This window comes from Vanacampus margaritifer, chromosome 20, assembly GCF_051991255.1.
Source record: "Vanacampus margaritifer isolate UIUO_Vmar chromosome 20, RoL_Vmar_1.0, whole genome shotgun sequence".
In the NCBI taxonomy this organism is placed as follows: Eukaryota; Metazoa; Chordata; class Actinopteri; order Syngnathiformes; family Syngnathidae; genus Vanacampus; species Vanacampus margaritifer.
This window is the reverse complement of record NC_135451.1, coordinates 8,853,429-8,880,442: the sequence shown is the minus strand read 5'-3', so window position 1 is coordinate 8,880,442 and position 27,014 is coordinate 8,853,429. Positions and strand designations below refer to the sequence as shown.

Sequence of the window (27,014 nt, the reverse complement as noted above, 5' to 3'; positions counted from 1 at the left end):
ATTTGAGTCTGAGTGACAACAAGATTGAACAGCTGTTAAGACGTTCTCAAAATAATTAAGCAGGATAATTACCATAAATGCTTGAATTAAAACACTTCTGGACCTTTAATGTACCAGTAACACAATTGAATAGAAAAACAGCAAGTATAGCGTAAATGTGCATTATTGCTGCCAGAGCTGGACTGGCCATCTGGCATGCAGGGCAAATGCCCAGTGGGCTGGCGTTTTTTAGGACCAATGCAGTGCTTTTGAATGATTATTTTCCTGCATTTTACCCCAAGAAACTGGCCCACAATTTAGAGGGACTAGTCCATTAATCCAATTGGAATATAGACAGCAAACTGAACCAACATCAGTCAATATCAGTGGCAGAAATGTGCCAGTCCAGCCCTGAATTTGGTGCAATATATTCTTACACAAATGCACAAATGGTTCATTGAATGACAGCCATAATTTTTTAACGTCGCAGGCTGGCACCATCATAAACCAAGGACACCCGGTACACCTGAAATTAACTCATTTGCTCCCAAAAACATATAAATACGTTCTATTTTAGATATTACTATGCTCCCAAAGATGTATTTATAAAAAACAAAAAAATGTGTTTTTTTTTATGTTTGAGCATACAGAAGACTTTTTAATGCACTGACCTGAAGAGGTTGTTTAAAGCAATGGTTGTTATTACAAAAACGGCCAACAGGTGGCAGCAGAGCATAAGAGATATACCATGTTGCAAAAAGCTCTTTTCCCCACCGTTTTAAACATATTTGTGAATAATTATGAAACTTAGCTAGCTATTTTCCAAAGCTAATTGTTGCAAAACAAAAATTGATTTTTTTTCTTGATGAAAGAAGAGACACTAATCTTTCTTTTGGTAGGTTTCATGTTTTTATAGCAATAAAACACAATATTCTGTGGGGCTTGCAAAATCTGTCAAAATCCAGTAAAACAGCCGGGAGCGAAGGGGGTTGCTTCAGTGAAACTGGCTGGGAGTGAATGAGTTAAGCATTTTGTTTACCCACAAAAAAAAGTGATCTGGCTTTTGGGTGAAATGTCAGGGTCAGCCTAAAATGCACAAAATTTGACCGCAACTGTTCCCATGAAGCACAAGAAGGTGCGGCATAGCAACACCTGTGGTGATCTGGAAAAAAAAAAAATACCCCGCGGTCACTCCCGTCCTGTGTGAGTCAAAGTGCCTAACATTGTGAAGATAGGTGAGATGGAGGTGGCCCGAAGCTTTTTGTTATCACCTTCCAAAAGAAACCGCAAAAGATCAGCAGATATCATCTTACACAAAGACAACTCTCCAGGCTGAATGAAACGCGTGCGAGCCACTGATTTACTACGGGAGCCTCCGCCCACGTCGGCGTAAAAGCAGATGAGGCTGTCAAATGCTCACAGCTGAGGTGACTTGTTAGCATTCTGCCAGACGGTGAGGGTCTGACCCTAAAAAATCTGTGCTTTGATCAAAGTGAAACCATAGCTGACATCCCAGAGGGCAACCGTGGTCCTTTTTGCTGGGGCTCTATTTGTAGCAATGTTGCTCCTCTAAAGCTTGCTAGGCCTTGAAATAGAGTGACAAGCTGTCGCCATAAATACGGAAACTTATATACTTTATGATCATGGTGTCCTTCGACTTGTGACGGACTACGCTTACTCTTAATGGTATCAGAACCTTAGCATAATACAGCAGTCCTTTTGACTTACAAATGTCTTATGTATCTTACTCGAGAGCGGTGGTGATATATCTGTATCTTGCTTGTTACTCGATAAATCAGTCAAGGTTAGCGTGACCAGACGTCAAAGGGACGTTGGTTTTAACCCTTGATGGTAGCTAGCTAGCTAACGAGCACCAATGGAAGTAGCTAGCTAGCACCTGGGGCTAAAGCCAGTCTTGTATGCACCGGGTTAACTAAGACCGTCTCGGCCGTCACAGTTTACTGCAACGGCCTCTGTTTTGAGCCGAAAGTGCTAACAGATTTTGCCAGCCCCATTGTTTTATCCCGCTTTTACTCCGTTTCCGGGTTTTTGGGCTATGTTTATGTCAATCACACAGTTGTTATGATTCATACGACTAATCCTTAGGTGGCAAATCCAGGTCCAGAAAGTAAAAACCCTGCCACATTTTGGTTTTAGCCCCCGATGGTAGCTAGCTAGCTAACGAGCACCAATGGAAGTAGCTAGCTAGCACCTGGGGCTAAAGCCAAACTGTGGCAGGGCTTCTACTTTCTGGGCCTGGCTTTGTCACCTCTGGTTACATTTAATCATTCACAGGCGTGTTTTCGTCATACAATAAATAGAGACACTTCCTGTTTTGGTGTCTAAGAATCATGGGAAATGTAGTCCTGCTAGCCTAATGTTGCGTTTGCTGGTCAGACCCAGCGCACGCTGAGCTTTTCTGGCGACATATTTCCAATGTTACAATGCGGGACCAGCGCAAAGGTAAACCGCACCGCTAGCTTCCAATAGGGACGGAGCAAAAAAGTTTGGATAATGGTCAGTGCATTGCTTGTTTAGCGCTGTTGAACTGTCAACCAAGATAGCGTTTAGCATTAGCTAAAGTAATAACACAACCATCAGTCACCAGATTGATTTGTTAATTTCTTATAAATTTTTATGTTTACCGTTTTCAGTTTGTAAATTGTGTCGATGCACCACCTAGTGGTTAATGTTATATGCATGTGTAGAAAGTCAGAAACCGGAAGTAATTGATCGAGCAGACAACTCCACTCTTGTCGTTTCCTTGCAGTTCTTTCTAGTTCAAGCATCGTCTGTAAGTGATTTATGCATACTACGCATGCAGCGCTTAGATGTGTACCGTATTGTGGACGTTTGTTAACTTAAAATGCTAATGCTAATTGCTAAGCACGATCGCTAATTGTTAGCATTTGCAACGTTTGTTATCTTATGACCATTCATGTGTGTGTAGCGCAAATGTTAATTGCATTGTATGTTTCTTGTTTCAGTTTCACAATATAAATAGACAAATTCACTGCACACATGGACTCCGCGGAGTTTATGAATGTTTAGCTGCTTGGATAAGATAGCAATTCGACTAGCAAGGCCTTGACATAAATAGTTCCTGATGAGAATTTATTTTTTATTTACTTTATTTTTAGCAAAATTGTAGTGTCTCATTTTTTAAACTTATTAACCGCCATTGACGGCTATAAACGTCAAAAATTCATTTAAACTATTTCTATTAGTTTAACATTTTTTTCCACTTCAAATCTAGTTTTTTTTTATTGTTCATTCAGTTTTGTACATAAAATTTGTGATTAATCGCAAGATAACTAGTGAAGTCATGCAATTAATTATGATTAAAAACTTTAATCGGCAGACGCCCCGAATTTTTTATATTTTCTTTTTTTTAACTCATTCACTCCCGTTTTCGGCTATAAACGTCAAAAATTCATTTGAATTATTTCTATTAGTTTAAAAAAAATCCACTTTTGTTAACAGGAGTATGAAAACCTAGAATTTTTTTATTGTACATTTAGAACATATAGAATTTGTGATTAATCGCGAGTTAACTAGTGAAGTCATGTGATTAATTACAATTAAAAACCTTTAAACGCCTCTTGCCCCTAATTTTTAATAATCTTTTTTTTAATGAATTTGTGGCAGTGAATGAGTTAATTAAAAAAAATCTGGTCACCCTAATCAAGGTATGACTGTAAAAGTCAAAGAAAATGGCCGCCAAGGTTCCTGACATGAACTTTGACCTCAAGCACCAAAGGCGCCCAAGGGAGGATATACAGGACAGGCCATGACCTTTTGACAGCGTGGTCGGGACTGGTGGAAACAGGTGAGCCATACTTTTAGCTCAAGGTCGAAGTTCGTCCCACCCAATAAGGCTTAAAGCTCGCTCATCTTCCCTTCCACGACTCGGGGGAGTTTTTCTCGCCGCAAGATATTGTTGCTTTGCATCAAAGGGTGTAAAACTACAAGCTCCAAAGAGACGGCAACACGATCTGCCGGCAGTGTGTTGATGAGCCGCAAGTAACGTACAATGAGGTAGAACGGCGAGGGATCCAACAGTTGTTGCCACTATGTAAAGCCGGATCTCAAGTTGCTCTCACATCTTATTTACCTTGGTCTCATCTTGCATAACCCTGAAAATAAAAAAAATATGAAGTCACACCCACTCGGATCTTTTCTCCTGACCTTCATCATCGTTAGAGAGTTCCGCGCCACTGCCCAGTTCCACCAAAGTGTACTGACCAATCCTCCTTGTGGAGAGTCCTGTTGCCGCGGGCTCGTCTTTCTTGGGTTTTGGTGACACCCCAGGGTGAAGCCCAAGGTCCCGCCTGGGGGGCGGTGGAGGTTTGAGCCTGCTGCGTTTATTAACACAGACGGCTCTGGGGGTCCCCGCCGGCTCTGAGGGACAGAGAGCCTGCTCGTCGGCTTCCGTCTCAAGGCCGTCCTCTCGGGAAGGAGAGGAGCCGTTGTTTCCGTCGGTGTTGCAGCCCGGAGGGTCCGACGGATGAGGGGCGGATCTCGCGTCCTGAATTATTTTGCAAGAACCCCTGCTGCCTTGCCGTTTCCGGAAACTCCCTCTTTGACAACCCGAGGGAGAATTTGGATCCGGGGTTCGCAGGAAATCGTGCTTATCCTCATAAACGCACTCCATCAACTTCCTCTTCCTCTTCTGCCTCACGGAGCGCTTAATAGCACAAATAAAATCCAGAGCATTTAGGAAAAGGGACAAGGCGCTCACGCCAAACATAAAGTTGAGCATCGCAGTCTTCTCGGTCGGTCTGGAGATGTAGCAGTCCACTTGGGTGGTGCATGGAGAGTGTTGGCACAGAAACCTCCTCGGGATGTAGAAACCAAACATATAGTAGTGCGCCGCCCCAAATCCTGCCTCCAGCAAAGTCCGGAAAATCAACTGAACTATATAAGCACCTGTGAAGCATCGGCGGACTAACCCTCGCTCCACTCCTGGAGATTCTTTCCCGCCAGAGGTATTGACTGACAGCTCTTGCTGGATCTCGTACAGCTGTACAGTCTCACCTGGACCCAAGGAGCTCACGGTTACAGTGAGGTCATTTGACACCTTATGGATCACATAGATCGTAAAGACCACGTAGGGCAGACTTAAGGTGGCGAGTTGTACGAGCCAGAATCGGAAAAGGGATATCGGGGAAAAGAGATCGTAGCACATGTTGGCGCAGCCCGGTTGAATGGTGTTGCATACAAATCGCTCCTGTTCGTCCTGGTAGAGCGGGTAACCGGCGAGGAGGAGGATTAGGACGCGTAGAAAGATCATCACCACCAGCCACACTTTTCCTGAATTCAAAACATTGCGGGATTAGAAGATTATTACAAACTTAAAAAAACGGTCTACTCACCTATCAAGGTTATGCTTTGATTGATTGAGACAAAGATGATTTCTGATGGACTGGATTCCGCCATGTTCTGCCCATTCAGAGTCAACCAAGTTTCGGGCCTCTGGGTTAATTCTCCTTGCAGAACCCTCACCTTTGTTTTCTCTTAAACCTGCTGAAAACTCAATAACACTTGGTTGGACAAACCCAAAAGCAGGTGGAACATAGTCCAAATTTTTGCTAGCTAAAATCCAACATGATCCATTATGAGTTTCCAAAACTAACAGGAGCGGAAACCATGGAAAACGCTCCTCAAATCCTTCTCCCAGAGTCTCCTGCAGACAACTGGCAGTCCTGAGACAACAGAAGACGAGAGCGAGCCCCATTGTGGATCTATTCTTAACGCGCTAGCAAAGGCACGTCGCTGTCCTGCATGGCATTGCAGAGATATTTTGGGGCCACAGGACGTCCTTACAGGAAGACAACAGACCTCCAGAGTTACAAGTTCTAAATTCAAAGCAAATTCAAATGCAAAACCCTTTGCTGCGGCATCGCATAATAAATCCTGCACTCCAACAACAGTTGGGTCAAAAGTAATCCAAATTGGGTCAAAAATGGACTGATGCAACTTTTTGAGTTAACCCAAAACGTTGGGTGTAATTAAATTAATAATCTACAAAGCAACTCCTTTTTTGTTTGTTTTATAGGTTATTCTTTAAACTCAACTTTTTGGGTTAATTGAATAATTCAATTGAATTGCGTAAAAACTGAACCGACCCAAATTTGTTATTTAACCCAACAAAGTTGGTTTAAATAAATTAATAACCCAAAAAGCAACACAATTTTGGGGTGTTTTGTGGGTTATAATTGTTTGGGGTTAATTAAATAATCCAATTGAATTGGGTAAAATAATGAACCAACCCGATTTTGTTATAACCCAAAATTTTGGGTCAAATTAAATTAATAATCCACAAAGCAAACCTTTTATGTTTGTTTTGTGAGTTATTCTTTTAACCCAACTTTTTGGGTTAATTAATTTGTTAACTTGTTTTTTTTTTATAAACCAAAATACTTTTTGACCCAAATTGGGTTATTTTTGACCCAAATGTTTTTGCAATGTAATTTTAAGGACCATTTTTGAAGAACTCCACTTAATTTGACAAAAAAAAAATCTGTATTTTTCTTTGTGTGATCGGTTATATTCTTAGTGCAATCTAAAAACCGGCATCAATTTAAAAAAAAAAAAAGTTCTCCAGGCCTGCTTACAACAGTTCTAAAATGGACGATATTGGATAACACTGATATACGCGCGATATATGGTTTCGAAGTAGCTATCAGAACACATAAAATATCAAAAAAATAAATTTAAAAAAATGCCCACCTGTTCTTGCAGCTGTTCCCAATTTCCCATCTGAAAGAATGAACACAGATGATCCCCCGCTATTCATTTCACTTAACAGACCAGTGCGCCACTATTGAAATGAATGAGTTCAACATGAAATTTGCCTAAAAGGATCGCTGACGGTTTTTTGTTTGAAGACACAATATTACATTTGATTCCCCAAAGCCAACTGGAACCACCTTTGTGTCTCCACCACTTCGTTTTGTCGTCTTCTCTTCTGACATCTACTGGTCAGAAGCAGAAATAACACGGACCTGTCTTTTCACCCAACTGTCTGTAGTGGTCGGCAAACGTCCTAATAATAGGCAAATGTCCTAATAATAATAATAATAATAATAATAATAGTTGTTATTCTTGCCACAATTATAAATTCCTTGACACATACTGTATGGAAATGTAATCATTCATCTTTGGCCCAAATTTGTGTGAATTGTTATAGCAATAACCCAGAATAACATGAGATTAAATACAATTTTCATGTGATTAAACTAAATTGGCCACAAAAATTTACTGGTAACATTCATCTTATATATATGTATATATACTGTATTTAAAAAATAAAATAAATCAATTTACAATATTGTACAATCTTACCCAGGGAAGCATCCAGCTAGATTTTTCACCTTGCAGATAACATTTTACCAATGTGGTCATCCAAATAATGTGAGCTTCTTCAGCGAAAGAACAATTCTCCCAGACTTGGTCTAAAAAAATAGGAACAAACCATTTACTGTGTGCCTATCGCTCTATATCCTGTATAATTAACATGACAACTTTTTCCAAGTAAAAAAAAAAAGTAATAAAAAACAAGACAAAAGTATTTGAAGGTGGCTCCCATTTTAAATCTTTATACTTCAGAATCTTTGAATGATTTGTCACATGATTGCCGTCAACCTCGTGTACAGTAGAAACGGATCTAATATAAATATTCTAACAGTACAACCGCAGATGTTGCACACTGGCACTGCTATGTACACTATACAGAGACAACTTAGCAAAACGTATACAATCTGTGTGTGAGCAGTGTTAGATAATCATCACATTTAATATCATTCAGCTCGTCTCCAGAACACAAAACTACCCTGAAGAGTCATGTTTTTAGTCGCTTCTGAATACAGAGTGTTCACTTGTGCTCGTTTCGTAAGCAGGAAAGAACCATACAAAATGTAGTGGGAATTAAAAAGTTATTTGTTAGTTACTTGTTCATTTCATCAGCGGGTCAAGGAGTTGACGTTGGTTATTACAGGCACCACAGGTCAGGACAATGGCAGTGAATAAAGTACAACGTGACCTTTGAAGTACATCTCGGACTGAGAAGTGGATGCCGGAGTCCCCTCAAGTACGCATGCGTCATTCTACCTGATTGCAACAATGAGGCGATGCACGAATATTGCTTGAAGTGAATGTCTGGAGTCGGAAGAGCCACTCCGAAGAAGTTCACCAGTCCTGTCAAAAGTGCCAAATGGAAGTTTAACACTGATTTTGTTTGACGCCGTTGGCTCACCGAGCAGGAATGCCGTGTATAAGGCTGTTAGCTAAATCAACACTGTGTAAAATACATGAATCAGAGTGGTGCTGATACGCAGAATGGAATGTACACACGGTTGTGTAGTATTGAAATTTGAATGAGCAGAAATTCATGTCATCAACAAAACACTGGAAAGTGGAAGAGATTGAGAATTTAAAACAGTCTATATGAGCTCTTAAAATAGGCTAAGAAACAGAGGAAGAGGTTTAAAATGACTATATTGTCCCCACACTTCCTTTCCGACGTCGACTTAACTGCACTTCTTCGTTTTGTTGCACTCGCAGGCTCTCAAGCTTCTTCCGGTTCAGTGCATTGTTATTTACAACAACTAGAGAGGTGCGATCTTGCTTTTGTAAAAGTGCCAGATTGTGTTTGTGTGTCTCGTCGGGCAGACAGGCCCGCGTATCCGCAGGACGGCTGCCCGCCTGGTTTGCCGACAGGTTCCATCCACTTTCACGGTGCTGCTGTGGTGGCCGTCGTTAGGAAATGATGGCCGGGCACCACCGCACGGCCGCTAGGTTGTCTGCGCTCACTGAACGCTTCTTTGCTAGCTTCTTCAGGTCCTTGTATTTGTCATCGCATAACCTGGATATAGCCTGGAAGTCAAAAATGAGAGAATAATGCAGTTTCTGCATAAATAAGCAAATATAATTGAATGCTTTTTCATGTTGTTTTTAATGAAACTTGAATCTAATTTAATGCCCATGGTGTACTATACCTGACATACATGCATACATATCATCGCTGCTATGTGAAAAACACTTAACTTCATTTTTGTCTTTTTTTTTTTTTTTTACATTTTTGGGATAAAACTGAATGCAGACATTCCAAAAAAGTAAAAATGTAAAAAATTGGGGGGAAGAAAATGGACATAAGTGTTTTTCACATATCAGCGACGATAATCATAATTAATCGCATGATTTCCATAGTAAATTCATTATTAATCGCAAATTAATCGCACAATATATCTGTCCCAATAGAATAAAATATTTCTTCAAATTGTTCACACCCGTGACCTAAAAGTGGACAAATATGGTTACCAAATACAAATGTGGTTGTATCTTTTAGGTCATTGATAAAGTAATTATATAATAATTCATAAAGTTATTTGAAGTTAAAAAAGATCAACTAACAGTAACTAACAGTTAAAAGAGGTGTGAAACATTGAGTCATGGATTTGTGTTAACTAAATTTTCTGCCACTACAAGCACTAAAGTGTTTATTATTGGACGTCGGTGACTGAAATGGTTCATTAAAAAAAAAAAAAATCCTTAATGTGATAGAACATATGTTTTGTTTTTAACTCATTCACTCCCAGCCGTTTTCACAGAAGCAACCGGCTGTTTTACTGGATTTTGACTGATTTTGCAAGGCCCATAGGATATTCTGTTTTATTGGTATAAAAACATGGAACCTACCAAAAGAAAGATTAGATTTTCTTTTTTCATCAAGAAAAAAACATATATTTCTATCTGTTTCCGTTTTGCAGCAATTAGCATTAGAATATAGCAAAATGCCATCATTATTCGCAAATCTGTTTAGAACTGTGGGTAAATAAGCTTTTTTTTAACATGGCCCTACTTGATCTCTTATACTCTGCTGCCACCCGCTGGCCGTTTTTGTAATTAGTACCAGTTCTTCAACCGTTGTCGGCTGTTCAAAGGCTGCATCAAAGCCATCTGTATGCTATAGCATTAAAAAAAAATTAAAAATAAACGTAAAAATACGTCTTTGGGATACTTAAAACATTTAAAATAGAACATATTTATACATTTTTGGGAGCAAATGAGTTAAAAAGAATGAACATTAAAAAATGTATGTTTATGTTCCCCTCTAATTATTCCTTACGAGTGGCCACCGCTCACCTCAAGTTTCTGCGCCTTGTCTCTGCTGAGGGCCTCAAGAGGAAAGCTGAGGTTGTTCGCCTCTGCCAGGGAACGCAGGTCGAAGTAATACTTGGCGTAGACACTGGACGGCACGTTGATGTTGAATTGCAGCAGCTCCAGAAACTGACGCTCCAGCTCGTTCCTTGATTGGGGGAAAAAAAGAGGATCTGTGAGTTGAGAACATACTGGGCTAAAAGCTAATTGATTCAAAATGTTCCGTTCTGCCCATTGAAAATGTATTGTTAGATTTCACAGGCCCACAGCGACAAAGAGGCTAAATATAATCACAGTGACAACCAAACTCTGCCTAACAACTCCAACTGTGGAAATCAGCCAGCTATTCTGGTCCATGTGTGTTTATTTTACAAGTGGATCTGGTTGTCTGCATCTATTTGGGCCTTTGGGGGATTGGAAATGGATCTCCCAAGGAAATCTGTGCTGAAATGTTCAGTCAATGTTATGTGCTATCTGAAGCTACACACAGATGCACACATGCATGTCTGGCTCATCTCACGGGCCGACTGCCCAAACAGGTGGATTACAGTCATGGTTGAGGGATTTCTAAGGCCAAGGACAGGATCACACAACTGACGGTGCAGATGGGCACAAATACAGTAGGGGTTAGAGGTCGAGCAGTGGCAACATGTTACAGTATTCCTTCTCAAAATACCCGCAGAAATCATTTCCTTCAATATGTACATGCACATATGCACTCATTGTGCTTTTCTACCTCTAAGGTTCTTTCTCTGTGGAGGACCGAAACTAAAAATAAATAAATGACTAAATAAATAAATAGATAACTAAAAGTGAAAATAAAAAACGAATATGAAAAAATATAATTCAAGAATTAAGTAAAAATAACTCTCTCTCTCTCTATATATATATATATATATATATATATATATATATATATATATATATATATATATATATATATACACCCATAAATAAATAAATAAAAGTAAAAAAATAAAATAAAAAAATGAGATAAAAATAAATAAATGAATAAATAAATACAAAAATAAGTTACATTAATTAAATATCAATCAATACATTAAAATGCTCTGCTCTCACATTTATTTATTTCACGCTGCAGACGCTCTGCCAGGACGAAATGTTATTCAAATGAGGGGGCCGTCCTAAGCGTGTCTTGGGTTGGACTCCGCCGAGTGAGCGGCTTGGCGAACAAGGAAGTCGCGCCGGCTTGCATGGAGAGCTCCGGCAATGGACAACTATCTTGTCCAAATGTCACCACAACCTGCGACTTGAGTTGCCCGACGAGTCAATTAATTTTTTACTTTTAGTCATATATATATATATATATATATATATTTATTTTTAAAAATAGAATAAATCATTATTTATTTTTAATTTTGGTCCTCCATATTTCTCCACCAACCAATATTGTGCAGTTCAGTTTATTATTGTGATTGACGGCACCATTGTAATTGCAATGTAGTATTGACTTCATTTCACTCAACCATTGCAATTCAAGCAGTTACTTAAAAAACAAATTTTTCACATCTTCCTCCAACATCTCTATGCACGCAAACTACCACTCAATGCTATGAACTACATTAACATTATGAAGTGAAACATTTTCATATAACTCACATGTCCTCCACAGTGATATCCTTGAGAATTTGACAATAGTCTACATTCCACACCGCTTGGTCATCCCAAACTTTGGATGCCAGAAGAATGGCTCCTAAAACAATGCGCTTCCAGTTGGCCGGACAAATGTCAATCTCAGCATAGGTTAGGAGCCTCTCCAAATACACCTTTTGAAAAAGATAAGGATACATATTGATTATTACATAGTCTTTAAGTCTTTTATTTATTCCTTTTTTTTAGCCATGTGCAGCTTGTCCCTACAAAAGAAAAAAACACTTCAGTTTTGTTTATTAACTGATTTACTCCCAAAAACGTATAAATGTTCTATTCTAAATAATATCACTATCCCAAAGACGTATTTATAAAAAAAAAAAAAATTGTTTTTTTTATGCTTACAGCATACAGAAGGCTTTGATGCAGCCTCTGAACTGAAGAGAACAGTTAAAGCAATGGTAGTTATTACAAAAACGGCCAGCAGGTAGCAGCAGAGTATAAGAGATCAACCAGGGTCATGTTGTAAAAAGCTATTTTCCCCACTGTTTTCAACAGATTTGTGAATAATGATTAAACTTAGCTATATTCTAATGCTAATTGCTGCAAAACGGAAACAGATACAAGAATACTTTTTTTGTAACAAAAGAAAAAAACTCTAATCTTTCTTTTGGTAGGTTCTATGTTTTTATAGCAAAAGAACAAAATATTATGTGGCCCTGCAAAATCAGTCAAAATCACAGAATATTGTTTTCTATTGCTATAAAAACATGAAGCCTACCAAAAGAAAGAAAGTCTCTTCTTTCACCAGGAAAAAAGTATACTTCTTTCTCTGTTTTTTCAGCAATTAGCATTAGAATATAGCTAAGTTTAATCATTATTCACAAATCTATTCAGAATTGTGAGTAATTGAGGGTTTTTTTCAACATGGCCCTGGTTTATCTCCTTTGCTCTGTTGCCACCAGCTGGCCGTTTGTGTATTAACTACAATCTTTTCAACCGTTCTGTGCAGTTGAGAGGCTGCATTAAAGCTTTCTGTATAATCTAGTATAAAAAACATTTTTTTTAAACATATAAATACGTCTTTGGGACGCAAACATTTAAAATAGAACGTATTTATACGTTTTGGGGAACAAATGAATTAATATGAAATATTATTTTCTTAAAAACTGGATTACTTATTCACGGAATAATTTCATTTTCATATACCATTTAAAGTGGGACAATGGGACACATTAGTATATTAAAAAATAATCAATTCAATACAATAGCAAAAGGCAATATGAGGTACAACGGCACTATCCAAAAACTCCTTTGGTATCAGCGCGTGGACTCACCAATGTGACAATGGCACACTCGGCCGTGAGCTGCGCGGCGCTAAACAGCGTCCTCACAAAGCGATAAATCTGCTTTTGCTCTGGGTCGTGCTTATCGTAGTCATGAGGGACTTCAGTCTTCTGCGGTGACGATATGCAGGGCATCAAGCATAGTCATTAGGCAAATAATACTACTAATAATAATAACAATAATAAATTATTAGCATTCTTAAATAAAAGCATGCAACAAACAACACATTCTAAATATCCTTCATTACAATATATATGGTAATTAAATATATTTAATGCAGTTGCAGTGCAGTCTTCTTTCCTTTTGGCTTTTCCTTTCAGGGGTTGCCACAGAGAATCAGTTGCCTCCCTCTAACCATGTCCTCTGCATCCTCTGCTCTCACACCAACTACCTTCATGTCCTCTTTAACTACATCCATAAACATCTGATGTACTCATTCCTGATTCTATCCATCCTGGTCACTCCCAAAGAGAACCTCAGCGTCTTCATCTCTGCCACCTCCAGCTCTGCCTCCTGTCTTTTCCTCAGTGGCACTGTCTCCAGACCAAACAACATCGCTGGTCCCACCGCAATTTTAGAAACCTTTCATTACTGACTTTATTCTCGGAATTCTGACTTTAAAGTGAGAATTCTGACTTAAATTTCAGAATTCTGACTTAAAAGTGAGAATTCTCACTTAATTCTCAGAATTCTGATTTTAAAGTGAGAATTATCACTTAATTCTCAGAATTCTGACTTTAAAGTGAGAATTCTCACTTTAATCTAAGAATTCTTACTTAAATCACATAATTCTCACTTTAATCTCAGAAATATTACTTAAATCTCAGAATTCTCACTTAAATCTCATAATTCTCACTTTAATCTCAGAATTCTGACTTTGTGACAGAGCTATGAATTGTAGGGGGAAGTCAGAAAGTCAGAATTATGAGAATAAAGTCAGAATTCTCACTTTAAAGTCAGAATTGTAAGAATAAAGTCAGAATTCTGATTTAAAAGTGAGATTTCTCACTTTAAAGTCAGAATTGTGAGAATAAAGTCAGAATTATTTGATTAAAGTCAGAATTCTGAGAATAAAGTCAGAATCCTGCCAACCTTTTTTCTCTCTCTTCACTGGCCCTAATCCTCTTTTGTATATTTGTTTTATTTATTTTTTTACCCTGCAAAACAATGACGTGTAAAGAAGTCATTTCTGTTCAAATCCATGGAGTTTAAAAAGCACCCAAATTCACTGTTGAAAAGCTTCAATATAATATAAATATATAGTGCATGGAATTACTCGCTTACCGACAACGGATGCAGCTTCTCATCGAATATGTCTAACACCATTCTTCCGTCGACCTCTCTGGAATAACAGACAGCAGGAACATCAAACTGCATTTAATATTTGGCGAGGACACGACCACTTCAATAATGCATAAATGGGCCATTTAGCAGGACGGCTCATTGTGGAACTTCCACAAAATCAAGCATTCCCAGAGTTTTTACTTTTGCGTTCTTAGCTTTGGTATTGATTTGATTCGACAACGGAAGAAACAGAATTACCGGTACGTGGAAATATTTTCTTACCTATTCCTTATGTGATAGAATATTGCAAGGGCTACGCTGGAAAACACAAAATAAACGATCATTAACCTGAAGGTATAAAATGCATATTGTACCGACAATGTAGTGTGTGTGTGTGTGTGTGTGTGTGTTGGGGTAAAGAAAGAAAATGTAGTTACCATTTAATGGTGTATTTGAGGTTGGGTTGACTGACAGTGCTGTCATCAAGGAATATGGTAGAACATGAGCTGTACTTCCTTCTCACTGGGCCTGAATGATGCTGGAGTAGATACACAAAGTACATCAATAACTCTGAATTTTTGTCATTTAGGACGAGTCAAAATATGAGAAAACAACTACTATGGATGATTTTGAAATACAACTTTGAATAAACAGCCCATACAGCAATGTCAATTGTTGTCAATTTAGCAAATATCGAAACACTGACGATGTGCCGTTTGAATGATGAAGACACAACAGCACAATGTTCAGATTACTTCTTTTTTTTTTTTTTACCTTGCTCTCCGAAATGTGTGTGAACTTGCAAAAACAAATAAGAGACAACAATTACTATTTGACACTCTACAGCCCTTAGCAACATTTACCTGCCAAATAATTTGAGTAAATAATTTAGAAGAAAAAAATCCTCTCTCATTTTACTCACATGATTGATGTAAAGGCTCTTTCTCTTTTCTCGAACTGAAAGGAAAGATTAGGAACAGGTTAATAGATGGTCTTGAAGCAGTACCACATCCTGGCCGACAGGTGTCAGCATTCATCCAGGGTTACTATTATCTTTTAAAACAAGTGTACAACATGCTGTTGTAATCAACCCTATCATAAATAGTGTATGCACTTTGCAATGGGAAATAAATTGACTTTTTCTCTCTGCCTAAGTAAGTCAATGACAACTTTGCACACACACATTTCCTTCATCATTTGAAATGCTGAGATGCTACTGAACTGCAAAATGACTGAAAACAATGAATACATGAAATTAGAAGGTAGTAGAAAATCTGTACAGTAATAATAATAGTAATAATAAAAATTTACAGTAATTTCTGGACTATTAAGCCGCTATGTTTTTCACTTGCATTTGACCCTGCAGCTAAAACAAAAGTGCGGCTTATCCATCAGATCACAAAGGCACTATAAAGGAAGCGCCAAATGAGCCTCAATACAGTAGGAGAGACAGAACGAGAGCGTGACAATTTGTGTGACAATTTGCGCCCTTATTATGGAAAAGAAAGAAGCGAAAAACTTAACATTACAACACTTGCGGCTTATATGCGTAACAAACTCGAGTATTCCCCAAATTTAGCTCGTGAGGCTTATAGTCAAGTGCGCCTTATAGTCCAGAAATTACTGGACCCCTATAGAGTAAGTACCGTAGTGTGCGAGTATGCCTCCTAAAGGCTGGGTTGCAATATTGGAAGATATCAATGCAATCTGTTGGACAAAGCTATACCAACATTGCATCTTTCTTTACTTTGATTTCGCCTATGATTTTCTTTTACAAAACAAAACAACAAAAAACTTAAAAAACAAAAACAAAACAGTACCGTATTTAAAAAACAATATGATTTCCGATTCTAAAAAAAATCACAAGGGCTATTCTGAAAAGCGCCTGAGTCGGGAGCAATTAAACTATGAAATGTTATCAAATCAAGTAAGAAAGTGAAAATGATCACATTATGAACAACACACATTTCTGTGTTAAATCTCTGCAACCCTCTTCACAAGAGAGAATATAGACCAAACATGCAGACGATCACAAAACACACACACACACACTCAAGTTTACTGCAGACGTCAGAAACACAGCAACGTGTTGCATTACGTGCACAAAGTACACTCGACGTCAACAAGTGAAGCACAGTGAGCACGACGCCACCTGTCGTTTGTAAACAGACACAGTCGCGCCCTTACCTCGCTTGTTGTGCACAGCAACTGTAAAAAGAAAAGCCCAGGGTTGTCGCCATATCTTAACATAGCACGAAATGTCACAAACAAAGATCATATTTTTAAGTTAGTTATGAGAAAATGGGTCTTGTTTTAAAGCCTTTCTCATCCATTTTTTTCCTTAATGTTGGAAAGCAGTAGAAATTTAAAACAAGAGATTGATGAGGCCAATAAAAGATCAATGCATCAAATGAGACTTCACATTTTTCAGGCTGACAAGCTTTTCTAACAGTGTGTGCAAATGCAACAATATTAAGCCTCTTATAATCGCATTAAGCAGATTATGTCTACTGAGTTTAGTCTAAAAAAGAACTCCATAACATTTCAGGGGATATTTCTGCCACTAACCACAGCGATTCAAGATGATCAAAATGCTTCATCGTGGGGGGGGAAAAATCTGATGAAGGATGATGGGAATGTTTTGGGTAGATCAAAGTGCACTTTTGTTTGATTCCATACTCACTGTAACTCAAAATTGTATGTCATAAATGTAGTGTATGTAAAGACATCTTGTGTGTATGTATATATGTGGGAAGAATAGATAGATTAGACGGACAGCTAAATAGTAATGATGGCTACCTAGTTGTATAGCTATCGAGCTACCCGAATGGATGGATGGAGCTAGCAACCCAGATAGCTAGCAAGCTAGCTAGCAGCCCAGATAGATAGATAGCAAGCTAGCTAGCAACGCAGATAGCTAGCTAACTAGCCACCAACCGAGATAGCTAGCTAGCTAGCCACCAACCCAGATAGCTAGCTAGCAAGCAACCTAGAAGCTAGCTAGCAACCCAGATAGTTAGCTGGCTAGATAGCCAGACAGACTTTCTAATTTGCTTGCTAGCTCGCTAGCAATTATAATTTGCTTATTGCTAGCTAGCTTGCTAGCCTTCTAGATAGCTAGATAGCTAGATAGCTAGATAGATAGATAGATAGATAGCTAGATAGCTAGATAGATAGATAGATAGATAGCATTCCAGATAGATGGATAGCTAGATAGCTAGAGAGATAGATAAAACCTCGATGTTCAGGAATGGAGTATGCACGAATGTATACAACTAAAGTTCCAAAGCAAAAGACAAATGTGTGTCACTCATGCAGCAAAACTCACCGTCAGTTTGGGACTTGCTAAGGAAGATGGTGCTGGCTCGAGGGTGGTCAGAGGGATTATACTCCATCGGCAGATCTGAAAATAGAAGACAAAACATCAATCTGGCCTCTATTTCAAAACATTCTTCACCTTAAAATTGACAATTGTGATCACATAACAGAATTAAGGCACAATAAGAGCAATATACTGTAGGCGGTAAACTTTCTCTGCACGGTGAAATTGGTGGATTGCTGGCTTCAGGGGTTATTTGCTGGTCTAATGGACTGATCTGAGCGGTGAAACAATCTGTCAGACCAGATGGCTGTGACACCATATTTTAAACAATGGCTTGTAAAAACAATGCGCTAAGCAAACAGCAGAAAGGTTTACAGCAGATTTGTTTTTTATCGCGGTCCTTTTTATCTACATTCATGTCCAATTCATACAGAAATCCAGGTAGTTCCAAAAGTTCTAAAACTTTTTATTGTAAATATGTTTCAGTTCAAGCCAAGCATTAGGAATTAATATCTGCTACTAGCTCAATACAGGCACAGCGAGAAACAATGAAAGTATGGACTTCATCCAATCAACAAAGTTTTGTGGAAAACACCCAACAACAGTCAAACAGTGCGCAGCGAACACATTGTAAACAGCTTCCTGGTTTCTCGGATGATGTCAGTGAAACAGGAAAGGTCAGACACTCTAGAAGGTCAGAAGAAAAAAAACATGGGGGAGGGGGGGTGAGAGAAGGAAGAGAAACAGATGAGACTGGTTCGGAGAGGTTTGAAAATTGATGCAGATAAAAATGACAAAGGAAATTGAAAAGCCATCAGGCAAATGAATAGTAGAAAAAAATGACGACATGAAGAGATAATGGCCTCGAGACCCTTACACACAACACTGTCAGCTCCCAATTCCAGTAGGAACCAAGCCAATCAGGAGCAGACTTGGAAAATGGGGAGCGACAAATTTAACACTGGTAAGTCCATGTGTGCCTTGTTTACAGTTTTTAAATTTGTGAAACCAGCCAAAATAGCAAAACTTGGCCACTAGATTAACTAGCGATGTTTATACTTCTTTCTTCTTCTTGCACTATTTTGAGTTCGGTCAGAACCTAGCATAATGCTAACGATAATTGTGGCATCCACCCGAGAAGATCACACAACCTCTTTGGGTGCGCAGCAGGCTATGCATGCAAGCAATAGCTATTGTGCAAAACCCTTTTGAACTGCCATCTTTTTGTGTTAGCGAGCCACTTGAAGAGCCTCAAACGACACACGTACAATTGTATACACACACACACACACATACAGAAGAACCACACCAATGTAGGAGGTAGTGATAGATATTATAACATTTTTAATACTTCATTTTATTTTATTAACCATTGTTACACATTATTAACATTTTAATTCTTTATATTAACCTTGTCGAAATGTTTTGTGTCCTGTGCAGAGCAGTTGATTTCGGTATAATTTGACCGTAAGCTGGGACATACTATTTAGTCTAAAAAAGTTCCTTCTCAGCGTTTTGTGGGAAAACACATTTGGTCCTTGAGAACAGAATCTGTTTTGAACACCCACACCTGACTCTGTTTTCGCCATCGCTCACGGAAAAGTACCAGAGAGTATGTTTTGTCTACAAATGAAAGAGAGGAGGTCTTTTAACGATAAGAAACCATTGTACATGCGGAAGAACTACATTTGACGCTCTGAATCCCACCTGTTTAAGTGATGAATTAGAGGCTGTTATTTGTCCAGAGATTCTCTGTTTTTTATTAAATCATTTTTGCAAAGGTGTATTTTTCTTGCATTAAATCTATCTTCATTTTTGGAACACGCAAAGAGGACAAATTAATTGTATTCCTCTTTCAGTAGTTACACACGGTTTATGTGGGAAGAGGCAGCAAGCATTAAAAGAGGGTAAAGTGATGCTCGCAACTGTGGCGGAGAGGGAGTGATTGGACCAAGTCAGTCACGAATAACTGAAACATTGTGCTGAAATTTCAAATCAATGGCTGCATTATTTCAGACAGGAAATGGGCTCCTCACAGACACTGGTGTCAGTGACCATCGGTGTGGCTCCAGTCCCACGAGTTTTCCACCAACATCCAACTTGGGGTGAACTTAAAAGCATCCAACTTCCTGTGTTTCAGGAACCAGAGACGAAATAAAGTTCTGGAGTGGTGAAAAAACATTTTTGGAATGGTAGGCTAATAGCAAAACTAGAGGCTAATAATTTTATAGGTATGTACACTCCCACTCACCACACTTGGCCATGCATGCCAATGTTTATACGTGGAACATTTCTGTAGATTACCTTTGAATTTGATGGGCAGCTAAAAATAGGAATGTTAAGGACGTAACAACTCTGCCTCAGTAGCAAAAAGTAGGATAAAGTAGCTTACTGAACACAGATAACAAATAGTGACAGTTTCTGTGTTATGTTACTATGGGTTAACGATACAATATCCATGTCAAGAGAACTATGGTCAATATTCGGGTTAAAGTCAGAAATCCGGATTCTGAAATAATCGAGGTAGTACGTTTACATCCGTTGGCAGACTTGAGTTACTCTCGTTTACATACCATTTGTTCTCGATTTGAGTATCACGTTCGGACAACGTAATTACGTAAATAACGTTATTTCCGCTTACTACGTTCAATAAAAGACATGACATTAATGTCACTCACCACGCTAAAAAAAAAATACAGCGGTACCTCAAAGTTTGAACATAATTCGGTCCTGCGAAGTGCTCAAAGTCTGAAGTGTTCTACCTCCGAAACATCTTTTTCTCATAGGAAATAATGTAAATGCAATTAATCCGTTCCCAAGTTCCAAAACCAGAAAATTCATATTTGAATTTCTATTTATGTTTTTTTACATTTACACCCTGTACAGTATTGACATTTCCTGATTGAAAAAAAAAAAGGAAATCTAGTCAGTGAGGCTGCCAAAAAGCCAATGGCAAGTACTTTCTATTTAGTACATCTGATAACCATCTCCCGTGTCGTTCATATGACTGGGCTAAGAGGTAGGGTGGCAAGACAGAAGACTTATCTTATGGGTTCTTTTTTTTAGTATTTTGCCTAATTATACGCGACGAGGATCCCTTTAAAATACTACTAATTTGGCCTCATGTTGTAGTGTTAAGTCTGGCTGTGATCAATCGTATTCATCTGTGACAATACATAAAACGATTGCTGCAAATGAAATTGCATTTATTGCATACAAGTGGAAGAATACCAGAGCGTGCAGGGGTTTGAAGATTCGAGGGTAGTCATTTGCTCCGCACCCAGCAGAGTCACAAACCCGCCCTCCTCCTTTCACTCCCCTCTCATCCCCACACCTTCTCGCTGTAACTAGGCAACGCTGGCTTGAGACGACTCAGATGGTGGAGGCAGGACATTCAAAGGCGTTTCTTAGAAGAAAAAATAAATAAATAAAATTTTAAAATAAAAATAAATAAATAAAAATAAATAAATAAATTAAAAAAATAAATTAAATTAAAAATAAATAAAGAAATAAAACAAGGTTATACAGTTAGGTGTATTTGTTTTAAATGACTAATTTCTGAAAACTGACCTATACAGTGTTCATTCATAGTAAAATAATCAATTAACCTAAATGAGTGCATATTTATTAATGTACTTTTTTTTGCCCAACTCTCCCATGTATCGCATTGGACATGTAGGTCAACCCGTCTGGAACTCATACTTTGGAGACTCCCCAGGCTCATCAACCAGGCATAAATAATCCATTCCCAGATTTCAATTAGCCTGCTAGCAAGACTCGTCAATATGTTCATGTGTGGACCCCACAAATTAACTTCAGCACCGTAAAAAGACAGAGAGAGGAGCGTTGGCGCCCGGGGGCCATTGCTCATTTACAGATGTCAGCCTTGACTAACATCCACTCGGTGAGGTGTGATTCTGTGACTCATGTACATCTCTTGAAAAACAAGAGTTCTTCGATGACATTCTAACAGCAATTTAACAATATTATCAGGTTTGGAAAATGACACTGGCATCTGGCGTGGTGGACCAGTCAATCAAATATGTGCCTTTTTGTTTTGGTATTTTGGGCTGTTTCCCAGGTTCACGTTTTAAGCGTACACACTGGACTGATCTGTGTTTTATTGCTATAGAAACATGGAACCTACCAACAAAAGAAAGATTAGAGAGTCTTTTTTTAATTTGTATCTGTTCCCGTTTTTCAGCAATTAGCATGAATATATAGCAAAATTTAATCATTGTTCACATTCCTGGTGAAAACAATGGCAAAAAGAGCTTGTTGCAACATAGCCCTGGTTGATCTCTTATACTCTGCTGCCACCAGCTGGCCATTTTTCTTAACAACTACCATTGCTTTAAGCGACCTCTTCATGTCAAAGCCTTCTGTGTATGCTCTTGTGTAAAAAAGCAAACAAACATAAAACTTGTAAACGTGTTTGGGAGTGAAGGACAAAGTATTTAAAAAACGTTTTTTTTGGTTTGAATGTGAATTACTCATTAAAAAAAAAAAGACAAAAAGGCTATTGTGAAGGTATTTTGGGCTGGCTACTTATACTTAGGATGAGCAAGCATGTTTTTTGCGTCACCAGTGTCAGCAGTTTTCATGAAAGACTTTCTTTTTCCATCACATGCTAGTTGCAAGCGCACACACAAACTGCAAACTTGGAATGTGGAATCGGAAACACTTTAACTAGCTTTGAAACCGTGATTCCTACGGCAATTTAAACTGATTTGTCTACACACAGTATATCATATGGTAAATGTGTTGGGATACTGAGCTGTTCCTTTCCTTCCCAACACGACACTTTACTTGGGTACTTGGTTTATTATTATTTATTAGTCCTTGAAACATTGAACTCTAGTCTGAATTTTTGTGTAATCCTAATAACGAGGGGTGTGCCCAAAAAAAAATCGATTCTCATATGAATCGCGATTCTCATTTAGTACGATTCAGAATCGATTTTAAATGTCCCAAAATCGGTTTTATTGAAATAATTTTATACTGTCTCGCCTTTGTCTGTGTGTGCCTTTATTGGGAGCGCTGTTCATGTTGTACCAGATTTGGCCTCTTAGGGGCAGTGTGGTTCCACGCGGTCTGATACACTGTTAAATTGTAGCCACATTAGAGAGTTAGAATAAAAAAGTCACGATCAAGTTATTCCAATAAAAGTTTTTTTGCAGTGTGGAGCCGTTCTTTTGCGTGATGAAAGTGCCGCGAGAAGCGCGCTAATTAGCATTAGCAAGTCAGACTGGAGTAGATCATTACAATTCCTTGCACATCTATAGATGGAAGCAAAAATCATTGTCAATCAAATCATTTTGAATCAAAAATCATTCTACATCGAAAATCGATTCCGAATCGAATCGCAGACCCAAAAATCGGAATCGAATCGTGAGACATTCAAAGATTCCCACCCCTACTAATAGACTGGACCTGCGCAAAGTACGGTCCGTGGACCACATTCGACCTGTCAACAGTCTCTGATTGACTCTTATAGGCCTCATGAAGTCAAACTACTTCGTAAAATACGCAATACTTTTATTTTGAAATTGGCTTGGCGGTATCTCACGTCACACCTGTAAACAAGGAATATTTTGATTTTGTTGCGAAAGCACATGATACAACATGGTATTTTTGATTGGCTGTTACAGCTCACCACGAAACCAATTGGCCACTGATATAAACTAACGTGAAAACCGTGCACGCATGACACAGCCGAGTCATTCGATGTGCCTTAGAATGTGCCAATTGGATCACACATTTGATTCTCGCTTGAGAGTTTCCAGGGATGACCCCTTATAAGAAGGCCTAAGCCTTCTACAGGGCGACTACAGGTCCCAGTGGTATCAAAATGAGTGATAGACTATTCGCACCACGATATCAATCTTCCAAAGGCCGTCAGTCTTGAAAAGCGCAAAAATGTCCCTAGCCTTAGGCAGCCACAGCTCAGTCTAAAAGGACTTGGCTAGGAGACAGAAGGTCACTAATTTATTTCCAGAAAATAAAACATTTGACTTATTGTTGCATGTTTTTTTTTTTTTTTTTTCGATTCGCACTACTAAGATGTAATTGAGCAAGGGATTCAAGTGTCATATTTCAAGGTGCTGGTGTATCCACATTTCCACCAAGACTGCAAAAGAGGAGTTACCAAAATAGTCATCTGATTTCTAGGACTGATTATCTGTACTCACATCACATTATGTCAGACTTGGTCATAGTCCGCAGAATAGAAAAAAAAACAAAAACAGAATGTACATTATATTAATGGAACATTAAGCCTTAATATTTTGATTTCAGTGCTGTTCAAACATGAAACAGACTGCAACCTGTTTGTTTAAATGCAGTGGCTCAGTTATAAGCCTGAATTTTCAGATAAATAAATACATTTTCATACAAATCTTACAGTGTACATGTACAAGTTTACTGATTAGTATTTTTTTTTTTTTTTAATCGCAATTATCAATTTTTTGATTCGTATCGGGATTAATCGGTATCGAATCGAATCGCCGGGTACTAGGCAATTCACACCCTTCGTGGCAAATATAATTTTAAAAAAAGTAAACAAAATTGACGGAATGACTAGTCAACAGACACTCATTTTGTTGTGCAATACAAAGGTATCTAAATAGGGAAGTTTATTTTCCGACTTCTTCCGGCTCAAATATAGACACAGTAGCCAAACGAAAATCTGCGAAAATTCCCTCTGTTGGGACTTGGACTTCTAAATTTCAGCTGGTTTCCTTTTAACCTCCATCTGGCCGTCCAGAAAAATCTCCCCTATCAGTCGTTCAGTCCTCCACTGGATTTGCCCGAAAGATACAGAAAAAAAAACAGACGACTTTGATCCACAAGTTCACACTGTTAGCAGCTAGCTAGAAACTAACTTTGCTGCTAGTTAGTGATCTTAACACTGTCATGTTAACATTTAGCAGGCTAACAATTTGAAACATTAACATTACAGAATTTGAAAAGCTGTAAATTACATATATAGGTTTTCCTAAATCTAGAGTTGGGGGCTGATCAACTCTGAAAGCTTCCAGACAGCCCAATAAAGTGTGAAATGTTTTGAACATGCTGGTTATGGTGTCTACTCAAAGCAAGCGGACAGACGCCCCACTGTAAACACAATCCATCATCCCAACATTACCTCCCACCGGAGTACACCCCCCACCCCTCTCATTAGCACACAGACACATTATGCCACAAGTTTGAGCCGCTTTCTCTCATTAAGTCCCACAGCACACAAACAGGTCAGTATAGGTAAATGCTCCACCAGTTTTTATGTCCTTTTACATACTACACAAATGTAAAAATAAACGTAACATTTGTGGAGTTTTTAATCATGTCCTTGACACTGAAGAAGAATTGATGTTGAAATCAAATGGAACTATTGTGAATCGAAATCTAGTCATTTGAGGAAATTAGAATCGATGCCTAGCCCTATCGGCAAAAAATATCTATATTAAATCTGACATTAAGTCCTCCTCGTCAGTAGTTGTCGCTATAGTGTGGCAGTTTTCCACATGCATCAGAAAGATTTTCCTCACTTTGAAAAATGACATTTTCTATTTTAAAAGCTCTAAAAGCACATGGTATCTTTGAGTAATCATAGGGTAAATACTCTTGAGCTAATTTCCTTTAGCCTTGCCTGTGATGTTTCCCATTATATGTTAGCATTAAGCTAGCAGATTTTTTATTACTGGTACAATGTTTACCACTCCTTTTGTTTTGTGTGTCAGCTTGACAGCAAACAATATAAAACCGTTAAAATAAAAAACATGGAACATAATCACCCACATTAGCGAAGCAAACTTGGACAATGTTTAGAATTTCATGTTGCTGCCAGACTTTGTGGAGATTGTCAAGGAATGGGTCGAACAGAGCTAAGGGGCCATTAGAGGGAATCTACAGGAGTTCCTGCTGCAACGAGTGGGTGGGTCCTTTGCACAAATGTTGCCAACTAAAGAATCCACAAAGGACATTGTGGTCATAAACGCATCTGCTTACCGTCCAAATTTTCCCTGTCGCTGATGTGCTGGAGGTTGCAGCCCGTATCCTCCCGGCTCAGCTCCGGCTCCGGTCGATAGGGCTCCAGTCTAGAGTGGTTGTTCCGCCGGTGTTTGGGGCTCGACGCCACGCAGCAGGAAGGTGTATTCCCCATGGCGAGCTTCGGTAATTGATGCTAGTCGTTGGACACAACTTTGGTTTCTTGGTGCAGGAAAGAGGAAAAGGCTGGGGCGGTAATCCAAAGAGACGAACGACAAACCGGCCCCGTTATCCGCTCGCGTTACACGCCCTTTCCCCCCGGCCTAGGATACGCTTAGCTGACAACTCCCGGCCATTTAAATGCTTGCTAAGATGCTAAATCAAGCTAAGAGAGGTAAATGGTGACGAGCCGCACCGAGCTCTTTCCAAACCTTCAAGCGAGGGCAGATTTGTGCCTCCATGTAACACACTTAGCTTTCTCTCTGACGACTCCCTTCGTCTTGTTATTCCAGACTGAGCGTCCCCTCCTCTTTTTTTTTCACCAAATCATTTTTATTACGCTCTTGCGACCAAGCGAGGAGCAACACATGACACTTTTGCTCGTTGATTTCGGTGCTACATAGTAGCCGATCAAATGTGGACATCAGTGGTTTCCCCCGCTACCGTGTTGCTCTCATATGCATCGGAGATGTTTCCCCTTCTGCCCCATATACATCAAACATAGCTAGACCCAGCCTTGGTGCGGAATGGTACGGCAACAGCGTCGCCATATTGAATGTGTCAACGTGAGCTGACTTCTTGTTTCCAAATAAATGAGTCTTTCCCAGTTTTACAAATTTGTGACTTATAAATTGCCTAGCTAATGTAAGCAAATAGTTTCCATATTATTTATGTTTCCCAAAGTTGAAGAACTGCTGAAAGCGCCGTGGGAAACCAACAAAGAGTTTAGTGCTAATCAAAATTGTAAATGTTAGTCCTCATTATTCAGAAAACCCAAACGTTGCATTTACAGGCTATGGTTGCTATAGACACAGATTAAATATTTACTATTATTATTACAATATTTCAATGTCCATTATCACAGACAGTAACTCATAAAAACATTGGAAAAATACATTTATTTGGTTTGGTGCTTATCTATAGGAGGAGTTTCTAATAATATTAAATGCGCGCGCGTGTGTGTGTGTTATTTTTTGCGCTTTGTAGGATTTTTCTTTATGAAGCTCAAGACCATTTGCTATCATATGAAACATTCAATATGGCGGACGCGCTAACGTATCCGAGCATTGGCTGATGATACCGATCGAGGCGAGGTCTAGGTCCA

The 27,014-nt window shown here is 38.8% G+C and overlaps 2 protein-coding genes across 7 annotated transcripts; both read right to left on the bottom strand.

Moving 5' to 3' along the window:
• Positions 1–2,226: 2,226 nt before the first annotated feature.
• On the bottom strand, positions 2,227–7,431 carry gjd4 (gap junction protein delta 4). 3 transcript variants are annotated; one of them, XM_077554550.1, is made up of 4 exons: positions 6,712–7,431; positions 5,355–5,421; positions 4,225–5,292; positions 2,227–4,115 (listed from the first exon to the last, which is right to left on the bottom strand). In XM_077554550.1, the coding sequence occupies exons 1-4, from the start codon at positions 6,739–6,741 to the stop codon at positions 4,090–4,092; spliced, it is 1,191 nt and encodes a 396-aa protein (XP_077410676.1). In that variant the 5' UTR covers positions 6,742–7,431; the 3' UTR covers positions 2,227–4,089. The 3 variants fall into 3 exon arrangements, with proteins under 3 accessions (XP_077410676.1, XP_077410675.1, XP_077410674.1); XM_077554549.1 differs by having other exon boundaries at positions 2,227–5,292; positions 5,355–5,502; XM_077554548.1 differs by having other exon boundaries at positions 2,227–5,292.
• A 121-nt stretch (positions 7,432–7,552) lies between these two features.
• Positions 7,553–26,389, bottom strand: ccny (cyclin Y). 4 transcript variants are annotated; one of them, XM_077554551.1, is made up of 12 exons: positions 25,712–26,389; positions 17,711–17,785; positions 16,570–16,590; positions 15,305–15,339; positions 15,157–15,180; positions 14,820–14,920; positions 14,665–14,700; positions 14,383–14,440; positions 13,089–13,208; positions 11,761–11,927; positions 10,126–10,288; positions 7,553–8,856 (listed from the first exon to the last, which is right to left on the bottom strand). In XM_077554551.1, the coding sequence occupies exons 1-12, from the start codon at positions 25,863–25,865 to the stop codon at positions 8,740–8,742; spliced, it is 1,071 nt and encodes a 356-aa protein (XP_077410677.1). In that variant the 5' UTR covers positions 25,866–26,389; the 3' UTR covers positions 7,553–8,739. The 4 variants fall into 4 exon arrangements, with proteins under 4 accessions (XP_077410677.1, XP_077410679.1, XP_077410678.1 ...); XM_077554553.1 differs by lacking the exon at positions 15,157–15,180; XM_077554552.1 differs by lacking the exon at positions 16,570–16,590.
• Between the last annotated feature and the right edge of the window lie 625 nt (positions 26,390–27,014).

What these genes read in the sequence shown, in the direction of transcription:
- ccny (XM_077554551.1), bottom strand. Translation starts at nt 25,865, where the DNA reads ATGGGGAATACACCTTCCTGCTGCGTGGCGTCGAGCCCCAAACACCGG. An exon ending in CACACATTTCGGAGAGCAAG is followed by an intron (nt 14,921 to 15,156) that starts GTAAAAAAAAAA and finishes TATCTACTCCAG; the next exon opens with CATCATTCAGGCCCAGTGAG. An exon ending in AGAAGCTGCATCCGTTGTCG is followed by an intron (nt 13,209 to 14,382) that starts GTAAGCGAGTAA and finishes TCGTCACCGCAG; the next exon opens with AAGACTGAAGTCCCTCATGA.
- gjd4 (XM_077554548.1), bottom strand. Translation starts at nt 6,741, where the DNA reads ATGGGAAATTGGGAACAGCTGCAAGAACAG. An exon ending in GGGAACAGCTGCAAGAACAG is followed by an intron (nt 5,422 to 6,711) that starts GTGGGCATTTTT and finishes CTGAATGGGCAG; the next exon opens with AACATGGCGGAATCCAGTCC. An exon ending in TCAAAGCATAACCTTGATAG is followed by an intron (nt 5,293 to 5,354) that starts GTGAGTAGACCG and finishes TTTTGAATTCAG; the next exon opens with GAAAAGTGTGGCTGGTGGTG.